General features: G+C 41.4%; 1 protein-coding gene across 16 annotated transcripts in view; it reads right to left on the bottom strand.

Moving 5' to 3' along the window:
- Positions 1 to 22,909, bottom strand: part of PTPRM (protein tyrosine phosphatase receptor type M) — a 514,813-nt gene that overhangs the window by 159,611 nt on the left and 332,293 nt on the right. For 7 of the 16 annotated variants that reach the window (XM_054164442.1, XM_009909925.2, XM_054164443.1 and 4 more), the window contains one exon: positions 15,704 to 15,733. The exons of the other annotated variants lie outside the window; for them this stretch is intronic. In XM_054164442.1, coding sequence (XP_054020417.1) covers positions 15,704 to 15,733 — 30 coding nt within the window. The remainder of the gene's footprint in view (positions 1 to 15,703; positions 15,734 to 22,909) is intronic. 16 annotated transcript variants of the gene reach the window in all.

The following is a 22,909-nucleotide window of genomic DNA, read 5'->3' as shown; positions in this document are numbered from 1 at the left end:
TTCTACAGATTCTGAGGAGAGGTAGGACATGAAGCAGGAGCAAATGCAGGAACTGGGCAGCCTGCACTAAGTCTCAGGAGACAAAGTAGAGCAGAGAGAATAAAAACAAGGCAATTTTAAGGAATTATGTTTCAGCATAGGACAGACAATATAGTATCTGAAGGGGAAAGGAAAAGTGGCTAAAGGAATGGAGTAAGGAAAATGAGGAGCAGAGGAAAAAGAAAATCCTGAAAAAGGAAGTGGTCAGTAGAATGAGAAAGGAGGCTTAAGAGCTTGGCACACACAATAGTGATGAAAGAGCAAAGGGAACTGGAAGGAAGACAACAGCAGCAGGATTTAAGGAGTAAGAAATGGACAGAGCTGAGAATTGGACAAGAAAATTCCATGATTTTCCAGGGTCTGGATGAGGCCATGAAGATGGAGCACCTCCCGTCTGGGGACAGGCTGAGAGTGTTGGGATTGTTCATTCTGGAGAAGAGAAGGTCCCAGGAAGACCTTACAGTGGCCTTCCAGAAAGCTGGGGAGGGACATTTTACAAGGGCTTGAAGGGCTTTTAGTGACAGGATGAGGGGGAATGGACTGGAGCTGGAGGACAGCAGATTTAGACTGAATATTAGGAAGAAATTCTATACAGTGAAGGTGGTGAGACACTGGAACAGGCTGCCCAGGAAGGTCATGGATACCCCCTCCCTGGAGGTGTTCAAGGCCATGCTGGACAAGGCCTTGAGCAACCCGAACTAGTGGAAGGTACCCCTGCTCACAGTAGAGTTGTTGGAACTGGATGATCTTTAAAGTCCCTTTCAACCCAAACCATTGTGTGATTCTATGAATGCGCAGAACTCCTGCCTCAAAACAAGTGTACAGTGTTTTGTGTCCCAACAAAAGATAGCTGAAACAACAGTAACCTATTCAGCTAAAAAATAAACCTTTTCTTGCTGGGAGCCTTTATTAGGGCTCAGCATGCAATCAGTGTACCCTGTTCTTTGCGTTTATTCTTCTTAAGCATACAGGATGTAAACCCTTTGGTTTATCAATATCCTTATGGTTTTCTCTTCTTAGTTTGAAATACCTCTCTACAGAATATTACAATGGAGACATGACTTTTTCCTACTTGGTAAACAGCAAACTTCTACTGCCAGTAACACTTGGATGTAGCAGCTGAGGATAAGGGTCTTATTCTATGACATATCATAAACATGATCATCTTAAGTTAGAAGTCTCGGTCAATACAAACCATTCAGTATTACAACTGCTTTTGAAAATCACAGTAATTAAGGTTAGGAAAGACCTCTGAGACCATTGAGCCCAACTGTGCACTCCAAGTTGTGATCTTAGTCAATTTGAAGTGGCCCTTCCATGGACCACGAAATGCAAAGTACATTCCATTATACCTAAAATGTCATCCAGTACTCATCTTTAAGTAAACTAAAATCTATCTAAATCTAAACCAAGGAGGACCACGAAATGCAAAGTACATTCCATTATACCTAAAATGTCGTCCAGTACTCATCTTTAAGTAAACTAAAATCTATCTAAATCTAAACCATTATCCTTCCTAAACCATAACTTCCTCTACCCAGCAGGCATACTATACCAAATATCAACATGTTGGACAAATACATATTGGAAGACCCACTTTTGGCTATTGACATCACCATAGAGGAGGAAAACACATGATCACTTCCTAATGGGAGATATAGTGTGGGATAATTACTCTAACCCAGTTGTTCCTCTCATTGCTGCACAACTGTAAAATGCACAGGCTAGCAAATGCTTTGCTTTGCATTTCCTTCTGCCAAGGCAGAGATGCCTCTGGTAGCTCTAACTTGTGTCTTCATGATCAGAGGAATCAGGGAATGAGAAGGAAGGAGGGAAGATAACTTCTTTTGCAGGTGAACTGAGCAGATCTTAGATGCCCCTTGGCATTTGGTTCAATGTCTCACCAAGGGATCTCAGATCAAATGCAGAAGTTGTGCTGAGCTTCAGCTGCTAGAAAGAAAAGTGTGCGTTTTTAATGTTCACTAGTTCAGAACTCACAGGAGCAGCTATTTCATAGCACAAGCCCTACAAAACTCTGCTCTGCTCCAAATGCTACCTCTTTTTTTGTTTGTTTGTTTTGAGATTACTGGTGCTGGCTGCCTGGCACAAGAATGAATGAACAGTATTATAGAAACATAGAAATTTTGAATTATTTAGGAAAGAATAGACCTTTAAGATTATCAAGTGCAATCATTAACTCAGCACTGCCAGGTCACCACTAAACCACGTCCCCCAGCATCACATCAACACTACATCCCTTTAGGGCAGTCTGTTTTCCAGGGCTTGACAAACCTTTTGGGGAAAACCTTTTTACTACTGTCCAACTTAAATCTCCACTGGAACAGCTTGAGGCCAGTTCTGCTTGTCCTATCTCTTGTTACTAGGGAGGAGAGAACAACCCTCTCTTCACTCCAACCTCCTTTCAGAGGGCTGTAGAGAGCAGTAAGGTCTCCCCTCAGCCTCTTTCTCTCCAGGCTGAACAACGCCAGTTCCTTCAGCTGCTCCTCACAAGACCTCTTCTCCAGACCCTTGACCAGCTTCACTGCCCTTCTCTGGACCTTCTCCTTCTTTTACTTCTTGGAGTGAAGAGGCCAAAACTGAACCAAGCATTTGAGGTGCAGCCTCAACCGTGCCAAGTACAGAAGGAAAATTGCTGTTCTCATGCTGCTGGCCACGCTATTGCTGACAGAGACCAAGATGCTGGTGGCCTTCTTGGCCACCTGGGCACATGCTGGCTCATCTTCAGCTAGCTGTCAGCCAAGACCTCTAGGTCCTTTTCCACTGGCAGGTTTCCTATCACTCTGGCCCAAGCCTGGAGTGTTATGCAAAACTTTTTTGGCAGTTCTATAGATTTCTCTCTGTAGCACACACTAAAAGCTACAGTCTAATCCTAACAGCAGTAATAATAAAACCTTTCTTGCATAGTTGTAAATGAAATAGAGCTATGATTTTAATATCTCAACAGGGTGTCAGGGACTGATGAAATGCCAGGCTTTGCTGGATTTGTAAGCACGTGGCATAGTCCATTCCTCTGTTCCCTGGTTTGTTTAGTTTTTAGGAGGCTCAATTTCACAGCTGGTGCAATCTTCCTAGCTGTATTTTGCATGTGGGCTAATACCCTGAAATTAGGAGGGAACTTGATGAGATAGAATTTTTGCACAGACTGTCACAGATGGAGGCAGGGGGTCAGAATGACCAGGAGTGGTAGAAGAACAGGTTGCCCAGGGAGGTAGTTGAGGCCCCATTCCTGGAGGTATTCAACGTCAGGCTCAACAGGGCTCTGGGCAACCTATATAGTTGAAGATGCCTCTGCTTACTGCAGAGGGGGTTGGACTTGATAACCTTTGGAGGTCCCTTCCAACCCAGACCATTCTATGATTCTAAGAAAGCAATTGAGATATGGTTCCTTATCTTTGGTGACAGATTTCATAGAATCATAGAATGTTTTGGTTTGGAAGGGACCAACTCAACTCCCCTGCAGCCATCAGGGACACAACTCGATGAGGTTGCACAGAGCCCAGTCCACCCTGACCCAAAATGTTTCCAGGGATGGAGCATCTGTCACCTCTCTGGGCAACCTGTTATGTAATTCATTGCAGGAAAGCAATGACCAAGATAAGTGTCAGAAAGAAAAAATTAGGAAATGAATCATGATCTGGGTCAGCTAGACACTACAGAAAGGCCATGGGCACTGTTCTTCTCTCCAGGAATCTTGCAGTCTGGACTACAAGGGAACTTAAGGGATACTGTATGTAAGAATATAAATGAAAAGCAGAAGGAAAAGCAGCCAAGATTAGGACATTTTCACTGTGAAATTAAGAGTCAAGGCTGACACATACTACAGTGAGGTGGATTATCATTAACCTGGCCATAACCCCTGCAGATAGGTTTAGCAAAGGTATTTCAGCCAAAGGATCTCCCATGGGATTCAGGGGTCAGAGAAAAAATTACAGATAAGGAGCTCAAGCCAAAATCTAATCAGTCAACGGACGTTATTACAATGCTAATGACTATGACACCTCGGTGCCCTGTGCTGACATCACTCAACAGAGAGCATCTTATTACAGTTGTTCTTATCTGTATCACAGAAGTGATGAAGCCTGTGGCTCACTGCAGCAAAGTTTTAGGCTAGATTCCCTGTATGATTTCTTTTACACATTTTATTTTAAGCATTGGTTTGCTGCTTGTTCTCCTCAAGTCCAGAAGAGTAACATTCACCTTATTCCTTTTAGTCTCACCTTTTGCAGATACCTTTTGTTGACCAGGTCAATATTTCATTAAGTTATTTTGGAAGCTAACACTTCAGTCATTTAGGAAAGTAAAACACATCTTTAGCAACATAACTTATGAAGTGAGTTTTGCTCTTAATAAACAGTGTAGATTCTTTACTGTTCACGGATTTGCGGTGACACACAAAGTTTAATGGCAGGTTAGGGGTTTAGAGGAAATGAGTTTCCAATGGCATTTCCCCTCTTGCACAATAAATAGATTCAAATAAGGAAAAAACCTCTGCTTTCTATCCTAATATTTAAAATTAAAGAATCTGAAGTCACTTTTGAGGTATCCAGGTATACAGAAAATGTAATTCAGAGTAAAAAAAGCAGCTAAACCACAATTTTTTTCCTCAAAGGAAAAGTCTTAGGGTTAATCAAAATAATTCACCTTCTACCCTCTTTGAAAGTCTAATTCAACAACAATGGTAGAAGATGGCAACATCTCAGTGCCTAGAATGACTGTGACTGACAGCAAGATTGCCTGGTTTGGGAACTAAATGTTTTATGAAGCTACAGTCATAGAATCATAGAATTGTTTGATTTAGAAAAGACCTCTAAGATCATGAAGTTCAACTGTGAACCTAACACCATGGTGGCCACTAAGCCATGTCCTGAAGTGCCATGTTTCTCGAACATCTCCAGGGATGGTGTCTCTACCACTTTCTTGGCAGCCTGTTGCAATGCCTGACCACTTTTTCCATAACAAAGTGTTTCCTAATATCCAACCTAAGCCTCCCCTGGCACAATTTCAGGCCATTTCCTCTCACTCTGTCACTTGATACTAAGGAGGTCAACAGGATGTCAACTACTGTCAACAGGTTAATAAAGAAATTAATTCCTTCCATAGTTCTGTAGAAGGGACAGTCCACCTTAGTGAATTGGTAATGCTGAGCAGGACTGAATATGAGACAGCAACCCAAAAACTCAAATCCAAAGATACCTTCTTTACTATTTTCTGTTGCTACCCTCTCTCCCCTCCCAAACATAAGCAAAATAAATTTTTAGGTAAGCAAAAGAGAGGCAAATTGGCACACCTCATTTTCCCCATGAAAATGAAAAGATAGTGCCCAGTGCAAATAATTATCATGTAGACTCAATCTTTCCTTAGTTTAATCATAGAATGATAAAATCTTAGAACAGTAGAGGTGGGAAGGATCCTTGGAGGATGATCTAGTCCAACTTACTTGCTAAAGCAGGAACACCCACAGCAGGTTGCACAGGACCACAATGTCTAGGCGGGATTTGAGTGCATTCAGAGGAGACTGCACAACCTCTCCGAGCAGCCAGGCCAAATGCTTTGTTATCATCAAAGTAAAGAAGATTCTCCTTCAGTTCAGGTGAAATCTCCTGTCTAGTTTGTGCTGGCTGACCCTTGTACTTTCACTGGCCACCACTGAAAAGAACCCAGACTCATTCTCACAGTCTCCATCCTTTAGATGTTTATGTGCATTGATAAGATCTCCTCTCATTCTGTTCTTCTTCAGGCTAAACAACCCCAGGTCTCTCAGCCTTTCCATGTAAGAGAGATGCTCCACTCCACTAATCAACTACTGTCAACAGGTTAATCAAGGAGTTAATTCCATCCACTGATTTATAGTCCTCCCTGGTAAACTGGTAACATTAATTGAGCAAGACTGAATATGGCACAGCATAACAAAACCTCAAATCCAAAGGTACATTCTTTAGTACTTTCTGTCCCTATCCTCTCTTTGTCTCCCAGATGTATGCATTATCACTGTCTACAGCTACCTGAAAGGATGTTGTAGAGAGGCTGGTGCTGATCACAGAATCACAGAATCACCAAGGTTGGAAGAGACCTCAAAGATCATCAAGTCCAACAGGTTATTAGTGATAGAACAAGAGGGAACAGCCTCCAGCTGTGACTGGGTAGGTTTAGACTGGACGTTAGGAAAAAAAATTTCACTGAAAGAGTGGTCAGGTATTGGAATGTGCTGCCCAGGAAGGTGGCTGAGTCACCAACCTTGGTTGTGTTTAAAGGTCATTTGGATGTGGTGCTTGGGGATATGGTTTGGGGGTGCACCTTGCAGAGTAGGGTTATTGGTTGGACTTGGTGATCCTGAGGGTCTTTTCCAACCTGAATGTTTCTGTGATTCTGTGATTATGTCTCAGTGTTGTATGTAATAAACACAGGTTTTCAGGCTTATCCTACAAGAGTATATGGAATCCATGGTTTCTAAAAGCAATCCCAGTGTTCAAGTCCCTGTATGTTAAAGCAAGACAAAGCTTTTCTAAGTCATCTCCAGATTGCATAACCATGTATTTTTCCTACAGTTACATTGGTCCTCAGACTAAATATCAGATACCTTCTCAAAACAAACAGTGTAATGTGAAACTGCCCTTTTAAGGACAGAAAAAATCTCCAAACCTGGCTCATCTGCAAATTTACTGCTCGACACTGAGGGAGCAAGGACAGTAACTGAGTGTGATGGTGTGACCAGCATACCAATCAGTCACTTCTGAGACTTCACCTTGCTTGCTCTCTGCTACTCACTTATTTTGAAAAGCCCACACTCACAGCACATTCCAGATCAGGGTTTCTCACTCCACACATTCACTCTCATTTCTATGAATTAGAAAAGTCTAGGTGTGAAAAGTCTGGGTAGTTTGAGAAATGACTGTGGGTTTCCCTACGAGAAAAGCAACTTGGAATGAGTATGTAAAAATGCCCAGAAAATATAGAATCATGGAATCATAAAATGGTTTTGGCTGGAAGAGACCTGTAAGATCAAGTCCAGCTTTGCCAAGTCACCACAAAAACACTCCCCTCAGCACTACATGTACACGGCTTTGAAACCCCTTCAGGGATGGTGACACGACCACTGCACTGGCAGCCTGTCCCAGGGCTTGACAAACCTTTCAGGGAAGAAATTGTTCCAAATATCCAACACAAACCTCCCCTGGCACAACTTGACTCCATTTCTACTTGTCTTATCACTTGTTACTAGGCTCAAGATACTGACCTCCATCTGTTTCCAGCCTCCATTCAGGTAGTTGTAAAATGTGAGAAGGTTCAGCTTCCTCAGCTTCCTCTCCTCTAGACTAACCAACATTAGTTCCCTCAGCCTCTCCTCACAAGACATGTGCTCTAGATACTTCAACAGCTTCAATGTCTTTCTTTTGATGCACTCCAGTACCTCAATGCCCTTCTTATAGTGAGGGGCCCAAGACTGAACCCAGTACTCAATGCAGGGCTTACCAGTGCTGAGTAGAGTGGCACAATCACTGCCCTGGTCCTGATGACCACACTATTCCTGCTACAGGCCAGGATGCTGTTGGGTTTCTTGGCCAACTGGGCATACACTGGCTTATGTTCAGCCAGCTGTTGACAAACATCCCCAGTTCCTTTTCCACCAGGCAGCTTTCCAGACACAGTCTCGAGCCTGGAGCTGTCATGGAGTTTTGTGATGCAGCACTTGGCCTAATTGAACCTCATCCCATTGGCTTTGGCCCTTTGATCCAGTCTGCCCAGATTCCTCTGTAGAGCCTTCCTACCCTCAAGCAGATCAACACTCCCTCCCAACTTGGTGTCATCTACAAACCTACTGAGGGTGCCCTTGATCCCCAGATCACTGATAAAGGTTTTAAAGGAAACTGGCTCCAATACTGAGCCCCAGGGAGCACCACTAGTGACCAGCCACCAACTGGATTTTATTCCATTCACCACCAATCTTTGTGTCTGGCCATCCAACCACTTATTTACCTACCAAAGCATACACTTAAGCCACAAGCAGCCAGTTTTTCTGGGAGAAAGCTGTGGGAAATGTGAGGAGTAAGTTCTTCACTGAGAGAGTCGTTCGTCATTGGAATGTGCTGCCCAGGGAGGTGGTGGAGTCACCATCCCTGGAGGTGTTCAAGAGGGGATTTGACGTGGCACTTGGTGCCATGGTTTAGTCATGAGGTCTGTGGTGACAGGTTGGACTTGATGATCTTTGAGGTCTCTTCCAGCCTTGGTGATTCTGTGATTCTGTATGATTCTGTGAAACAGTGTCAAAATCTTTACTAAACTCAAGATAGGCAACAAATGCACAGCTACTTCTCCACATGAGGGATCTATCTCTCTTGCACCACAAGGAAGCTATTCCATAAGGTCAGAATACTGCCCTGGGAGGCTCACATATTTCAGAAAGAGCAAATAAAACAATAAAAATAAATAATAAAAAGGATTTACTTACTGGTGGTCAGAGTGTTAAGGATTATTTGCAATTTATGTTTTTTTCTACAAAAAATGGGACTTGGAGTCTTGGCTATAAAGAAATACAATCAGATTCAGAAGAATCAGAAGACACAAGGATTCAGTATAATCAGTTATGACTCCAGATTTCTTTTTTTTTTTTTTTTTTAATATGGTGTGGTATTTTAATTAAAAATAAAATTCTGATTCTGAGATTGCTTTGTTGCTCCTCATGAAAGCTACATATCACACCTCTGCACGCAAAGCATATGGTACACAGCACACAAATGTATTTTTCAGTGATGGTGACTCAGTAAAACACGCTCCCTGCTATTTTGGGCACTGTGTATTACACAAAGATTTCAATATGCTGGCATTCTAGACTTAGCCAGACACATCAAAACTCAAGGAACATCCCCAAATCATTCAAGTCTGGCTTACAATAACAATTACAGAAACTCAGGATTATTTTGGGTTAGGTGATTCTGTGATCCAAGTCTATGTATCGCTGCTAAATTAAAGATTCAGAGGCGATCACAGGCATCCTCTAATGCATCAAACACATCAAACAGCTCAAACACAGTCATAACATAAAGATTTTGATGTGGTGACTATTTTAGAAGAATACTGGGCAACAGTTGTCTCCTGTTTCTCTACTGTACCTTTCAGAAACTGAAATGACTCATGAACAGACACAAAAGTAAAATAACATCACACATCAACCTTCTGTGCATCATCATTGCTGAGTAAGTACTTAAGTTTAGTAATGATCAAAGCATACCCTTTTGAGATCAAGTTCAAACTGAGGGACAACATCAAAATCCACCTTCACTACCTTGCATTTTAATTGAGTGTACGTCATACTCATAGCAATGTAATGAAGTCTTTTCTTGAAAGCAACTTGCAACAGCTATGATCTAACTCTCTACCCCCAAAAACTGAATTTACCAAACTCTCCATTAGGTGCCAGCTCCTCAAGTAAACTCAGGTGGTCCAACCACTCACTCTCTTTGATGCATGAATTTGTACAAATCAAGCTATGTTAGCACCTCATAGAATTTGTTCTGTTGGAAAAGTCCAACCATCAATCCAAGACCAACATGGTCATTAAAAAAATGTCTTGAAGGGCCATGTCCACAAGGTTTTTGAACACTAATGACCAATGACCTGCAAGGAGAGAAACTTTATCAAAGTGAAAATCTCAAATATAGAAGTTAATGGTCATCAGTCAGCACAGTTGTGCTCCTCGAAGAATCATAGAATCATTTTGGTTGGAAAAGACCTTTAAGATCATCACAGCCAACCATTAACCCAGGACTGCCAAGTCAGGGAAGTATGTTGCTCATCACCACCTCTACATAGATTTCAAATCCCTCCAGGAATGGAAACTTTAGCATTTACCTGGGCAGCCTGTTCCTTTTCTGCCAAGAATTTGTTACTCATCTAAACCTTCTCTGGTGCAACTTGAGGCCATTTTCTCTTGTTCTATCACTTGTTACTTGGGAGAAGAAAACAACCTTTACCATGCTCCAACCTTCTTTCAGGGAGTTGTAGAGAGTGAGAAGTTCACCCTTCAGCCTCCTTTTCTCCCAAACGAAGAACCCAAATACCCTTGGGCACTCATCACAAACCTTGTGGCCTACACCCTTCACCAGCTTCATTGTCCTTCTCTGGACACACTCCAGCACCTGAGTAACACACCTGTCTAGTTCATTTAACTGTAAATACACAATACACTAACCTCCTTTTCCTTCTCTGGCCAGTATTTGCACGGGTTTTGCCCAGGAGAAACCACATCAGGAGAAAGTAATCATGCTGAAAACACCAGCAAGTGGCACTAACACCACCATCTCCGTTCTTCTTTTTTCCCCCCCACATGGAATCAATTGCAAAGTCAAAAGATTTGCTGCAGAGTTGATGAGCACTATTACATTTGCTCTGGAATTAACAATGAAGGGACTCATACAGGACATTTAGGAAGAAATTGTTCACCATGAGTGAGACACTGGAACAGGTTGCCCAGGGAGGTGGTAGAAGCCCCATCCCTGGAGGTTTTTAGGGCCAGGCTGGATGTGGCTCTGAGCAACCTGATCTGAGTGAGGTGTCCCTGCCCATTTTAGGGGGGTTGCAACTAGATGACCCTTGAGTTTCCTTCCAACTCTAACAACTCTGTGATTCTATGACTAACTACAGCCAAACAAACCCCAATCTGCTGCTTGACTGAGGTGAAAGATTACTATATGCCTCAGTTCTCAGGAAAGAAAGAGTGGGAGGAAAGGAGCTGGTAAAAGTATTTAAGCCCCTTACAAAGAAGCACACAGAATGACAAAGGTTGGAAGAGCTTTCTGGAGGTCATCTAATCCAACCCCTTTGCCAGAGCAGACTCCCCTATACCAGGTTGCACAGGATGGCGTCCCGGCAGGTTTTGAAAGATTCTAGATATGGAGATTTCACCACCTGTCTGGGCAGCTTGTTCCAGTCCTCTACCATCCTCACAGTAAGGAAGTTCCTCCTCATATTTAGATGGAACTTGCTATGTTCAATAGCAGCACTCAATTTCATCTCTGTAACATCCCTTGGCTGGCTACCTGGTAAACATATGATGAAATAATTCTCTGCCGAAGATGCCCAGCTGTAGGTCCACCTCTGATGATTCAGCAGCAGCTCCAAGCACCTCCAATTATTTTCCTTTTTCTTTTTTTTTTTTTTTTTTTTTTTTCCTAATGCTGGGATGGATCTAGAAGTGTCAGAAATTGCAGTCTACCACAAGGAGAAGAAGCCCACAGCACGCAAGACAATAGTAACTATTTCAGACGGTCCCTTGGATGGTTCAGCTTGAATTTACAATGTCTAATCAGTAAAGCTGAATATGATTCTCAGTATAAAAGTGGTAAATTAGCAGTGGCAGAGTATTTCCAATTATGTTTCTCAAAATATAGAACATTTTATAATCCACACTGACTTCCTCAGCTAAAAATAACGCAGTAATGAATTCTGCATTCATCTGAGACTTCCACTGATTTCAGTGTAATTCTGTGGTGCATAAAGAGGTGGAGAATTTGGTCCAAAATATTTCCCCCTATTATGGGTTGATCTTGTCTGCTCTTTTCAGGGCTCTTACTGCCTTTCTTTCACCAGAGAGGGAACAAAGTGATGCAAGGGCAAAATCACACAATTTCTTTCCACAGAATTTCTTTCCACAGAATCACAGAATGGTGGGGACTAGAAGGGACCTCTGGAGATCATTTAGTCCAAATGCCCTGCTAAAGCAGGGTCACCCACAGCGGGTTGCCCAGGTTTGCAGTGCCCAGGTGGGTTTGGAATCTTGCCAGAGAAAGAGACTCCAGTGCTCTGTCACTCTCACGAGAAAGAATTTTTTTCTTATGTTTCAGTGGAACTTCCTGGGTTCCAGATTGTTCACCTTATCCTGTTGCTGGGCATGACAGAAAATAATCTGGCCTCATCCTCTTGATCCTGCCCATTTAGAAGATCCCCTCTCATGCTGCTCTTCTCCAGGCTAAACAGCCCCAGGTCGTTCAGCCTCTCCTCATCATTATAGAGAGCTGTTCTAGTCTCTTAAAAATCTTTATATCCTTCTGTTGGACTCTCTTCAGCAGTTCCTTGTCTCTCTTGAACTGAGAAGCCCAGAAATGGATGCAGCACACCATATGTGACCTCACTGAGGCAGAGTAGAAGGGGAGGAAAACCTCCTTTAACCTGCCAGTCACATTGTTCTTCATGCACCCCAGGAAACCATTTGCCTTGGCCACAGGAGGACATTGCTGGCATTCCTTAGTCCTTCTCTAAAGGGTTAACCTGCTTTCCAGCAGGTTAACCCTTTACTGTACTGTTGCAGTGGGTTATTCCTCCTTGGGTGTGGGACCCTGCACTTGCCCTGGTTGAACTTCATAAGGCTCCTTTTTGCCTAGCTCGATTTGGAGGAGTTAATGTACCCAGGCTGCAAAGCTACTGAATTTGTATCATGGTCTTTCTGTGAGGCTGCTGTGAGAGCATTATAAATAATAAGAGAAGCCCTATTCCATCCACTGTCAACAGTCTCCATGATAGCATAATCTGTTTGCAAAGCTTCAATTCCTTTTCTTTTTTTTTTTTTAACTATTTTTTTTTGGGTATTAAGGGGGGGGGCGGGGGGGGAGGGGGAAAGAGAGAAAAAAGAAAGAATACAATTTCCTTGAATAATAAAAGTATGTCATTTAATGTTGCATCTGTTTCCATTTTGGTTTTTTGACTTTGCCTTGAGACATGAAATAAATTAAAATACTAATTTAAATATATTAATTATTATGGCAATGACATATTGTTTGTTGGGGGTTTTTGACAGGGTTTTGGGTTTTTTTTTTTACATGTTTTGGGGTTGTTTTTTTTACATTTTAGAAACAATATTTAAATGCTCCCAAACTGAGGTTTTGGCTTTGTTGAATGCCTGTTTCAAGAAAAATGTGGACTTTTCATCTTGGGAAAAAACCCCAACAAAACTTGAAATACTGTATATGTTGAAGAGATAATTTTTTCCCTGACCTTTACATTAATACAGTGCTTTAAAAAGCAGTCTAAACATATTGCACTCTCTGTAAAGTGTCAAATGTTGTAATATGAAATCTGAATCACCACTTAAATGAGCAGTTTCCATAGACTCAGAAGTCTTAGGGATTTTCGTTTGTGAGGTGTATGTTTTAGTTGCTTGAATTCATTTGAAGCCTGGATCTGCTTAACAAGTTTTCAAGTTAGAAAAACACTTACTAAATCTTTCATGAAGTCTAGAAATGAACATTTGGGGTGGTGGTGGTGGTGTTTGTTTGGTTTTTTGGTTTGTTGGTTGGGTTTTTTTTAATATATATTAATAGATTGGACTGGATGATCTTGGAAGTCTCTTCCAACCTGGGTGATCCTATGATTCTAACTGGAAAAGGTATTTAAAATGTTTGAAGAGCAACTACATGGCAACATGAGACACTTAATATTGCTTTTTTAATTAAAAACATTATTGGAATGTCTTTCTTTTGAGATTATCCCACTGTAACTTAGTACTACAGCTCATGCAAGTGGAATATTTTCTATAACTACAGAAAAATATCTCCTAGTTTCCAATGATTTTTAAACCTGAGCCTTAAAGAAGACAGGTATCTACTGGACAACTGATTTTTTGCTGCTGGTCAGCAATCGTAGAATTGTTTTGGTTGTAAAAGACCTCTAAGATCATTGAGTCCAATTGTCAGACTAAGAACACCATGGCCATTAAACCATGTCCTGAAGTGCCATGTCCACACATTTCTTGAACACCTCCAGGGATGGTAACTCTACCGCCTCCCTGGACAGCCAGTTCCAATCCTGACCACTCTGTCAGTGAAGAATTTTTTCCTGTTATCCAAGCTAAATCTCTCCTGGCACACTTTCAGGCCATTTCCTCTCATTCTATCACTTGATATTAGAGGGAAGAGACTGACCCCCACCTCACTACAAGCCCATTTAGGGTAGCCATAGAGAGCAATGAAGTCTCTTCTCTGTCTCCTCTTCTCCAGACTAAACAATCCATGTTCCTTCAGTCACTCCCCATAGGACAGACTCTTCACCAGCTTGTTATCCTTAAATCCCTTTCACAGAATCACAGAACTGTCAGGATTAGAAGGGACCTCAAGGATCATCTAGTTCCAACACCCCAGCCATGGGCAAGGACAGCCCACACTAGATCAGGTTGCTCAGAGTTTGCCTTAAAAACCTCCAGGGATGGGGTTTCCAGCACCTTCTTAGGCAATCTGTTCCAGCGTCTCACCATCCTCATGGTGAACACCTTCCTAACATCTAATCGAAATCTCTCCTCATCCTCAGCTTTGATCCATTCCCCCTAGTCCTATCACTACCTGACACCCTAAAAAGTCCCTCACCAGCTTTCTCATAGGCCCCCTTCAGATACTGGAAGGCCACAATAAGGTCTCCTCAGAGCCTTCTCTTCTCCAAACTGAACAATCCCAACTCTCTCAGCCTGCCCTCACAGGAAAGGTGCTCCAGCCCTCTGATCATCGTCGTGACCCTGCTCCAGAGAGGTTCCAGCACATCCTCTTGTAATAAGGGCTCCAGAATGGGACACGGTACTCCGGGTCTCATGAGAGCAGTGTAGAGGGGGAGAATCACCTCCCTTGACCTGCTGGCAACACTTCTTTTGATACAGCCGAGGATACAATTGGCTGCAAGTGCACACTGGTGGCTCATCACAGTTGAGCTCATCATGTTGAGCTTCTCATCCACCAGCAACCCCAAGTCCTTTTCTTCTAGGCTGCTCTCAAGCCAGTCACTGCCCAGCCTATATTGGTGCCTGGGATTGCTCTGACCCATATGCAGAACCTTGCACTTGGTCTTGTTGAACCTCAGGAGGTTGGCACGGCCCCATCTCTCCAGCCTGTCAAGGTCCCCCTGGATCTCACTTTGTGACTAACCAGGACCCCTAATATTTTGCTAATCCAAAACCTATCATGTACTCCTTGTAGCTGAAAAGTGAGAAAAGGTGCCTAGTTTCAGAAAGGGATTTGCTAAACTCACAGAAGAACTCTTTGCATTCATCACCTGCTGACAGCAGGGAGTGAAACAAAGGCTTTGGGTAAATAAAGAATCATGAAGTGGTATTACTAAGGACTGTATCAAAAGGAAAAGTTATTACTTACTGAAAGTTATGCTTCATCTTGCCCTCATATTTTCTAAATTTTTTTAGCACTCTCTCCTTTGAAATTCACTCTGGTAATGGTAACTTGTGACATTTCTGCATGGTCATTATTCACAACAAAGCAGCAATATGTACACAGCAACAAATGGAAATGCTTGTACCTGTCTAACCAATGCTGCACTCTCCACAAAACAAATGAGAAGGAAACCACTAAATAAATTCTACAAAATAGTTACTTAGGCATGAAAATTTCTCACAGGCATGGCAGTGATATTTATACATACCACTTTTCAATGAAGAAAGTTTGTTACATAGCGATATTCAAAGGACTCCAATGCACAGTATGAGGTGTAAGAAACCACTATAAGGCTAAATATTTCATGACATTATTGACCAGGTTGTTTTTTACCTTGCTTAAACTTTTACAAAGCTTGCTTTGATTCAGGAATGTTCAATATTAGCATTCACTACTTATGCATGGAACAACATGGCAGAAAGTGTATCTCCAAAGAAGTTACTTACAGGTAATAAGTGTAGGAGTGATAGCTTCTTCTGCCATGATGGTGGAAGGATTAGGCAGTGGTGGAAAAGATGAAATGGAAGGAAAGAAAAGCCAAATATTAATGTATGAAAAATCAAGATGAAACTGAGACCAGAACTGGTGACACAAATGAAAGGTAGCAAGAATGCATATCTGAGTATCTCATGCAACGTGTCTGGACCAGAGAGATGACACATCCAATCTCCATCAAACTTTAAACAATACAATACATAATGCATATCCAACTAATAAATCAAACCACCTTAAAGTACACCTACTATCTAAGCATTGTTAGATATTTAATGTATATTTATCTCTGCATATACTACACACACAAATGGTCCCAATTAAAGGGATAGAACACCTTTGATTACCCCTCAGCTGCATTAAAAGTAAGGATATGGAACTTCTAACAGGGTGCTAAATTTTTAACAGTGAAGAATTTTAGAACATGGATTAAGGAGCTTCTCTTCCTGTCAGAGTAGAATATTTCACCTTTCTACTTGGTGAAATAATTTCTGCCATTGACAGGACAAAACTTGTTTGTAGAGGGGAAAAAAATAATGGCCACAGCTTATCTCAACTTTTTTGATAACCCTTAAAATTCTGAGGAAAAATATTACTTCTTGCCACACAAATCAAAAGGTTATCCTTGTTGGATAAAATTATTTTGGTAGCAATTCCCCATGGGGCAGAGGGAAAAAAACACAACTGATCTTGTATCTCTGTTCTTTCTGCCCATGTGAATGTCACAATGAATAAGTTGGAGATCTAGCATCATCAAATATGAAATATGGACTCAGTGTCAGTCTTTTGTCCATCATCTCTTGCGCAGTCAGGTCATCCACTCAGGCATTAGCACAAAGTAGAGAAGCCCTCCAGCTATGATCTTCTGCTTTACATAGAATCCTAGAACTGTACCATGGTTTGGATCAGACCTTTCAATGTCATCTAGTCCAAAACCCCTTCAGTAAGCAGGGACATCTCCAGTTAGATCAGGTTGCTGAGAGCCCTGTCCAACCTGATCTGGAATGTTTCCAGGGATGGGCATCTACTAGCTCTCTGGGCAACCTGGGCCAGTGTCTCACCACCCTCAGCAGCACCCTCCTTATATTCAATCTAAATCTTTCTCTTTTAGTTTAAAACCGTCATCCATTGTCCTGTCACAACAGGCCCTGATAAAAAACATCTTTCATCTATGCCCCTTTAAATCCTGAAAGGACACAAGAAAGTCTCCCTGGAGCCTTCTCCAGGCTGAAAAACACCAGCTCTCTCAGACTGTCTTCATAGGACAAGTGCTCCTGCACAAAAATTGAATTAATTTAAGATTGTTTGAGATTATTTTCTGTCCTCACAGCAGAGGGGTTTCATCCTCTGACCATTTTGTGATCCTCATCTCCTGCTCCCTTAGTTAAGAGCTCACCACAAGCAGGACTGCAACTTTCCAAAAGGGGCAAGTTCTAACCTAAATGAATTCTATTTTCGACTGCAATTAAAAAGAGGCTGGAACACCTTAAAACATCTCTGAGCATAGCATCAAGTATCATTCACATGTTGGTAAGACAAAAGACTGAGGGGAGCCATGTAGGCATTTCTAATTTTTGCAGCACGTGCATCCAGCCCTTTGACTACAGAGGAAACATGTAAACAGCCCTTGCAAAGGACTATAACTAACGTTAACTTGCCTCCAGCTACATGCTTCAGGCACCCCTTTGAACACCAGGCTTTCATCAAATTTTCTGTCTCATCTTTTTTTGTGTGAAGGTGCAGTTGGAAAGATTTCCCAGTTTTTAGTCTTCCCCCCCCCCCCCCCCCCCCTTTTTTTCCCTCTTCTTTTTCTGATGCAAACAGTATTGTTCAAACACAAGAGGCTGGATGCTGAATCTTTAATCATGGGGCACATCTGCCAAAATGTGCACCTGTTAAAGTTGAGCTTCAAAAGCTATCAAAGAGTGGAGATAGGGGAAAGCTGCAACACAGTTCTGTGCTTCTTTCACCAGCAAATATCCCATTGCCTTCAGCAAGGTAAAGAGGATCAGACCCCATCAACCCCTTCATCTCTATTAGCAAGGGGTTGTTTTCTGGTTCAGTCATTATTTTATCCCCCCTTGCCCTTCTTTTCAGAATTACTCATTCTCTCACTTTCATTTAGAATCTCATGACACTGCCAACCCTTTTTCTTGCCATATGTTGCCACAACAGAGATTTAATATAATTAGTACAAATATGCTCATGCTTCTAAAAGATGTATAATAACTTGAGGAACAACAATAAGTACAATTCATCAGTGAAGCACTGCTGGGTCCTATAGGCAGAATTATGCCAAATATATTATAGAGATAAATTATTCCTTCTAAAAAAAAAAGAGAGAGAAAAGCTGAAGATCCAGGAGCTTTAATTTGTGTAAATATCCTATTAAAAAAAAATTGCATTAATGTCCCATTAGAAACCTGTATAAATGTGCCATTAGAAATTTGTTTAAGATGAGAAAAATTAAGTGTCTCAAGCTGCAGCTGATTCGGTGTTGTTACTATTGTGGAATTTTTCATATGAAAAGTCCTTGTTAAAAAGAGCACTGTGGGTTTTGACTCCCACAAATACACTGAACAAAAGTGGGTAAAAAGAAGAAATTTAAAACCTACAGAAACAGAAAGGTTTTGACTTGCAAGTCCTCAGGCCAGATGCAAACCCAACATTTATAATTGAAAAGAAGTTCAAGAAATATGGACAAGTTCCACTTTATGTCCTGCATAATGCATCAACTTTCCTCTCTCTCTGCATATGAAAATTGTTTTTCTCTTAGTGACCCAAAGAATGTGGCCAACCTTGGCTACATTTTCTTCTGTGCATGGCTCTTGAGTCACTTCCCACTAGAGAGGTTATTTCATGTCAATAAACTCTTCCTGTATCCAGTGAGAATATAAAGTGCTTTTATATCCTTCAGGACTGAAGGCATAAATAAAGATGCTAAATGCCACTTGTAGAATAAGGTCCCACCATAAAATTTATTAAAATCAACACAGCTGGCCATGAGATTGTTCCAGTAGAAGGGAAATCTTCTGGACTTGTATCATTACCTCAGTGATTTATTTAATCACCTCTCTTCTGTAGCTTGGCTAGAGAGAAAAACAAAGTTCAGAGGTAGCACTGGGAGAAGACCAGAGTTCCTTCAGCCTTGTTATCTCCAATTTCTATCCTAACTACTTAAAACCATTGACAAAGGTTTATGACTGAACAGCCTGGACTTGCTTCCAGGGAATGCAAGCAATGCATTCCCAGTCCAGCAAAAGCCTTCCTCATCCGCTGCCAAGAGCCAAAGACTCAGAGTTAAAAAGATGCCACAATTGCACTTGTTAGAAACTACTGGAAAGCTCAAGCACAGGGAGGTGAAAACAGAAATTAAAGAAAAACTGAAAATCAGGAAAATATTTTTTTCCTTTTTTCTTTTTCTTTTTTTTTTTTTTTTTTTTCCTTCCCAGAGAAAAATGCAATGATCAGAAAAACTCCATCCTACAGCTGAAGCAGAAGCCAAGGTCATTAAATTTTAATAACCTCTTCCTTACTGTGCTCCCACTGCAGCGGCAAGATGGTGGCCCTGAATGAAACATCTGCCCCAAAGACATATATGCCTTTAATTAAACCTTAGATCAATAAACCTAATTTCTCAACTTCTGCATATTTTGTAAACTTGGCTGGAACTGAATATAAAAGAAAAACAAAACTTTAAAAAGAGAAAGAAAAAAAATTTTAAAAAGAGAGAGCAGTAAGGTCCTGATCTTTCCAAGTCTTGATTTAATTGCTGTTTCTTTTCTAAAGGTTGTGGGAACAGTTCTCTCACCTTCACTGCTCTGCTTTAAGCTGACCAAAAGGTGAACTTGCTTGCTGCATTTTTTATTTATTTTGTATTTTTCATAAAGTCCTATGCAGGTATATCAAAGACTGGCAAAGATCAAGCACCTTGCCTGAGATTTAATATTCAGAATCAGATTCAAAATCCACTTTATGGTGAAACAATAATGCGGACACACATTTACTGCTTTCCACTGCAGTGATGTTAACTCTTACATGAGAGGTTCAGAGCACAGCTGAGGAGAACAAAGTCTACTGGCAGTATTCTGACTTCACAGGGAAGAGTGACCTCATTGATGTGACCATGTTGGTATTAGGAATGGTTTGTAGGTTTCTGGTCTACATTATGTGACATTTTTATCCAGGGATGTGGTTGAATGGATAAAGAAAAGAGAACAAATAAAGAACTCGGAACAATCAAGAGGGGAGAAAACCAAGAAAGCACTACCAGTCTTTTCCTGACCCAGGGGACATCCAAATCTGGTTTATTTTAGTCAAAGATTAAGTGTCCCCACAAAAAAATGGTTTAGAGCCCATGGTGTTCCTACTCTCACTAGTGACTCCACACCATACATTGAATAGTTGGACCAACTAATCATTCTGTGACCCAGTTTATAACTACTTGAGAAGATCACTATGTAGTGACACTAATAATGATACCTAGTGACTACTGACTTCTCCACCTACTGTTTTGATTTTCACTGTGTCTGCACTGCACTCAAAACTCTGCTTTGAATGTTGGTCTTGTCTACCTGGCCACTGAATCAAAAGTCCAAGAAGCTGATTATGAAAACCTCTGGTACTTGGCAATGAAGAAATGGCTGCTGGATGAAATGAGGTGACTATTGAAGGAATACACTGGACAAAGTCATGATTATCACATACAGTAAAACCACTTCCCAAAGTTCTTGACAATGGAAAGAAATTGTTTGAAATTAAATTAATTAAGCACTGTGAAACCTCAGAGACAGAGTAAATTTAATCTACTAGTGAGATCTGGAGATCAATTCTACAAGGACTTATTTCCATGAAAGAATAACAGACAGATAGTAGAGTATGAACGGTATATTGCTGCAGCTATCTCCAATCAAGACAAGTGTCAGAGCACATAGACCCAGGGTGGAGAAACCAAACATTGTAGCCCACAGTCTGCATGTGATAGTGGGTGAGAGGAAAGTTGTTCTCAGAGGAAAGGTGCCACTGAGTGACAAGGTGCTATTTTACTTCTCCTTCAGATCTTTACTCCAGTAAAACTCTTGATAAAGTAAATGAAATTTAATGATCAAGTGCTGCAATCAAACAGCACGTCAGCTTGAGAAGATTGCTTCACAAAGTAGCACCTAAAGTATCATAAAACTACAAAAATGCTGTGGTTAGACTGAGCTTGCAGAATGATTTATACATTTTTCTTCAAATGCATAATGTATACACAGTAACTGAAGCAAGGTGAAACCATAGGGGTTTCTGCAGCGCAGTGAATTAATGCACCAATAACAATCTATTGAATAATCGGTTCATCTTTTGCTTCAGTCATGAGTGTGATTGTATTCAAGACCTTCTAGGCTACAGCATCTGCTTTAGAGGTCTGGGACACAATCTACCTCCCTCCTGAAACCCTCATTAAAGCCTAGTCACATCCTGTTACACAGATGAACCATTCAGACTTCTTAGTATTCACTTCAACTCATTTCCACAGTTTGTTTTGTTCGAGGCTGCGGCACCATTCTGGGATGTGTTGAAGTTATTGGTATCATTCCTTCTGTGCTACACAATGAAATCGTGGGTATTTGGTAACAGAGGTCCTGGATTTGTACTTTCAGTGCTTTCATCTCTGTCACAAGCAGAATTATTCCAAACTCTAAAGAAGCTCACATAATGCACTTTTCTTCTAACAACAGAATTAGTCTGAATAATAATTACTGTGCTGTAGTAGAGAGAAAGGATCAAGTATCCTTCTGTATTAACATGCAAACACTCAGGATTTGAGCCTTCCTGCCTCTAAGAATTAGATTATCAAAGAGCTTTTCCCTAGAGAAAGAACCAGGAGCTGGTGTAGCATCCATTTAGCCAGAGACCCTGACACCTTATTTACTTTGAAAGTATCTGGATCACTTTGCAATGCTCTCCTTTCAAGATTAAGAACATCTCACCTCCCTTGGGTGAATATATTCTGCCTTGGGTGCAAACGCTTAAGGAGAGGCTCAGAATGGGAAGAGAGAGAGTGATGAAGACCTGTCAGGAATTGTGTGAAGAAGGATTGGCTAGACAACACCAGAAAGCCTTCCTCCCTGCATGCTGAATGCTGTGTCTGGCCCCAGGGAAGAGTTTGGGAGTTCAACTGTTAAAATTGAAGGCATGAATGATGCAAGAAATCAAGAGTGGGAAGAAAAAAGGCACTGCAAAGTCAGAACAGACTACACTGTACTTTATTGAGATCTGGTTACTGGACCAATTTCATTGTCCCTGTCAGACTTACCCTGGGGCCTAAGTCTCAATCTCTTCCATAAATCAGCTTTTTAAGTGCTTTACCTAACTCTTGTCATGACCTTACCCTCAGCCCTGGCCACAGCTCACCTTTCTCTGCACAGAGCCCTTCTAACTCATGGCCCTGTTCCTGTCTTCAAGGGGAGTGAGAAACAGCTACTTCTGTTGCCTGCCCTGAGGCACTGTTAGGCAGCTGCCTCTTGAGATGTGCACCTCTGCTCTTCAAAGCCTGCAAGAGCTTCAGGCAGCTCAGAGCTTTTGATTATTTCAGACCTGCCAAACTAGTTAACGTACAATTAAATCACCTAGTGTTGGCATGAGCAAAACCAGGCTAAGCTTGCTCTCCCAGGAAGATAAGGGGACAAGACAGCAAATGGCAAGGAGGTGAGAGGTTATGGGACAATAAGACCATGGCAGAGGTGGAAGGAGAATTCATGACCAGTCCTCTTGCATAGCTCTCACACAATCCCAACCCCACCTTGACGGCTGCAAATTTCACATCACTCAGGATACAACCTTAAACCTTAATTCTAATGAATTTCTCCCAATCTGGACTTAGCTTCTATCATCACACAGATTTTTTTTTTCCCTTACCCATGCCACCTCCCTAGCTACCAGGTAATTTCTCCTTTATTATTTTTCCTTTCACAGTGTTGAGAAAGGAACCAGGTTTGAAAGTTTTACATTTATAAGGTTGTAAAAGTTTTCAGCTGATAGCCAAAGCAAAACAATCTCAGTGTGTGTGTGTGTGTTGAACCAGCATCTGGAAACGTTCAGTACCATCATCACATTTTCATGTTTTCAGGGAATGAAGTTTATGCAGAAAAATACAGACCCCATTCTTAGCACAAATT

Source organism: Dryobates pubescens, chromosome 9 (assembly GCF_014839835.1).
Source record: "Dryobates pubescens isolate bDryPub1 chromosome 9, bDryPub1.pri, whole genome shotgun sequence".
NCBI classification, from domain to species: Eukaryota; Metazoa; Chordata; class Aves; order Piciformes; family Picidae; genus Dryobates; species Dryobates pubescens.
This window is presented reverse-complemented; position numbering and strand designations above follow the sequence as displayed.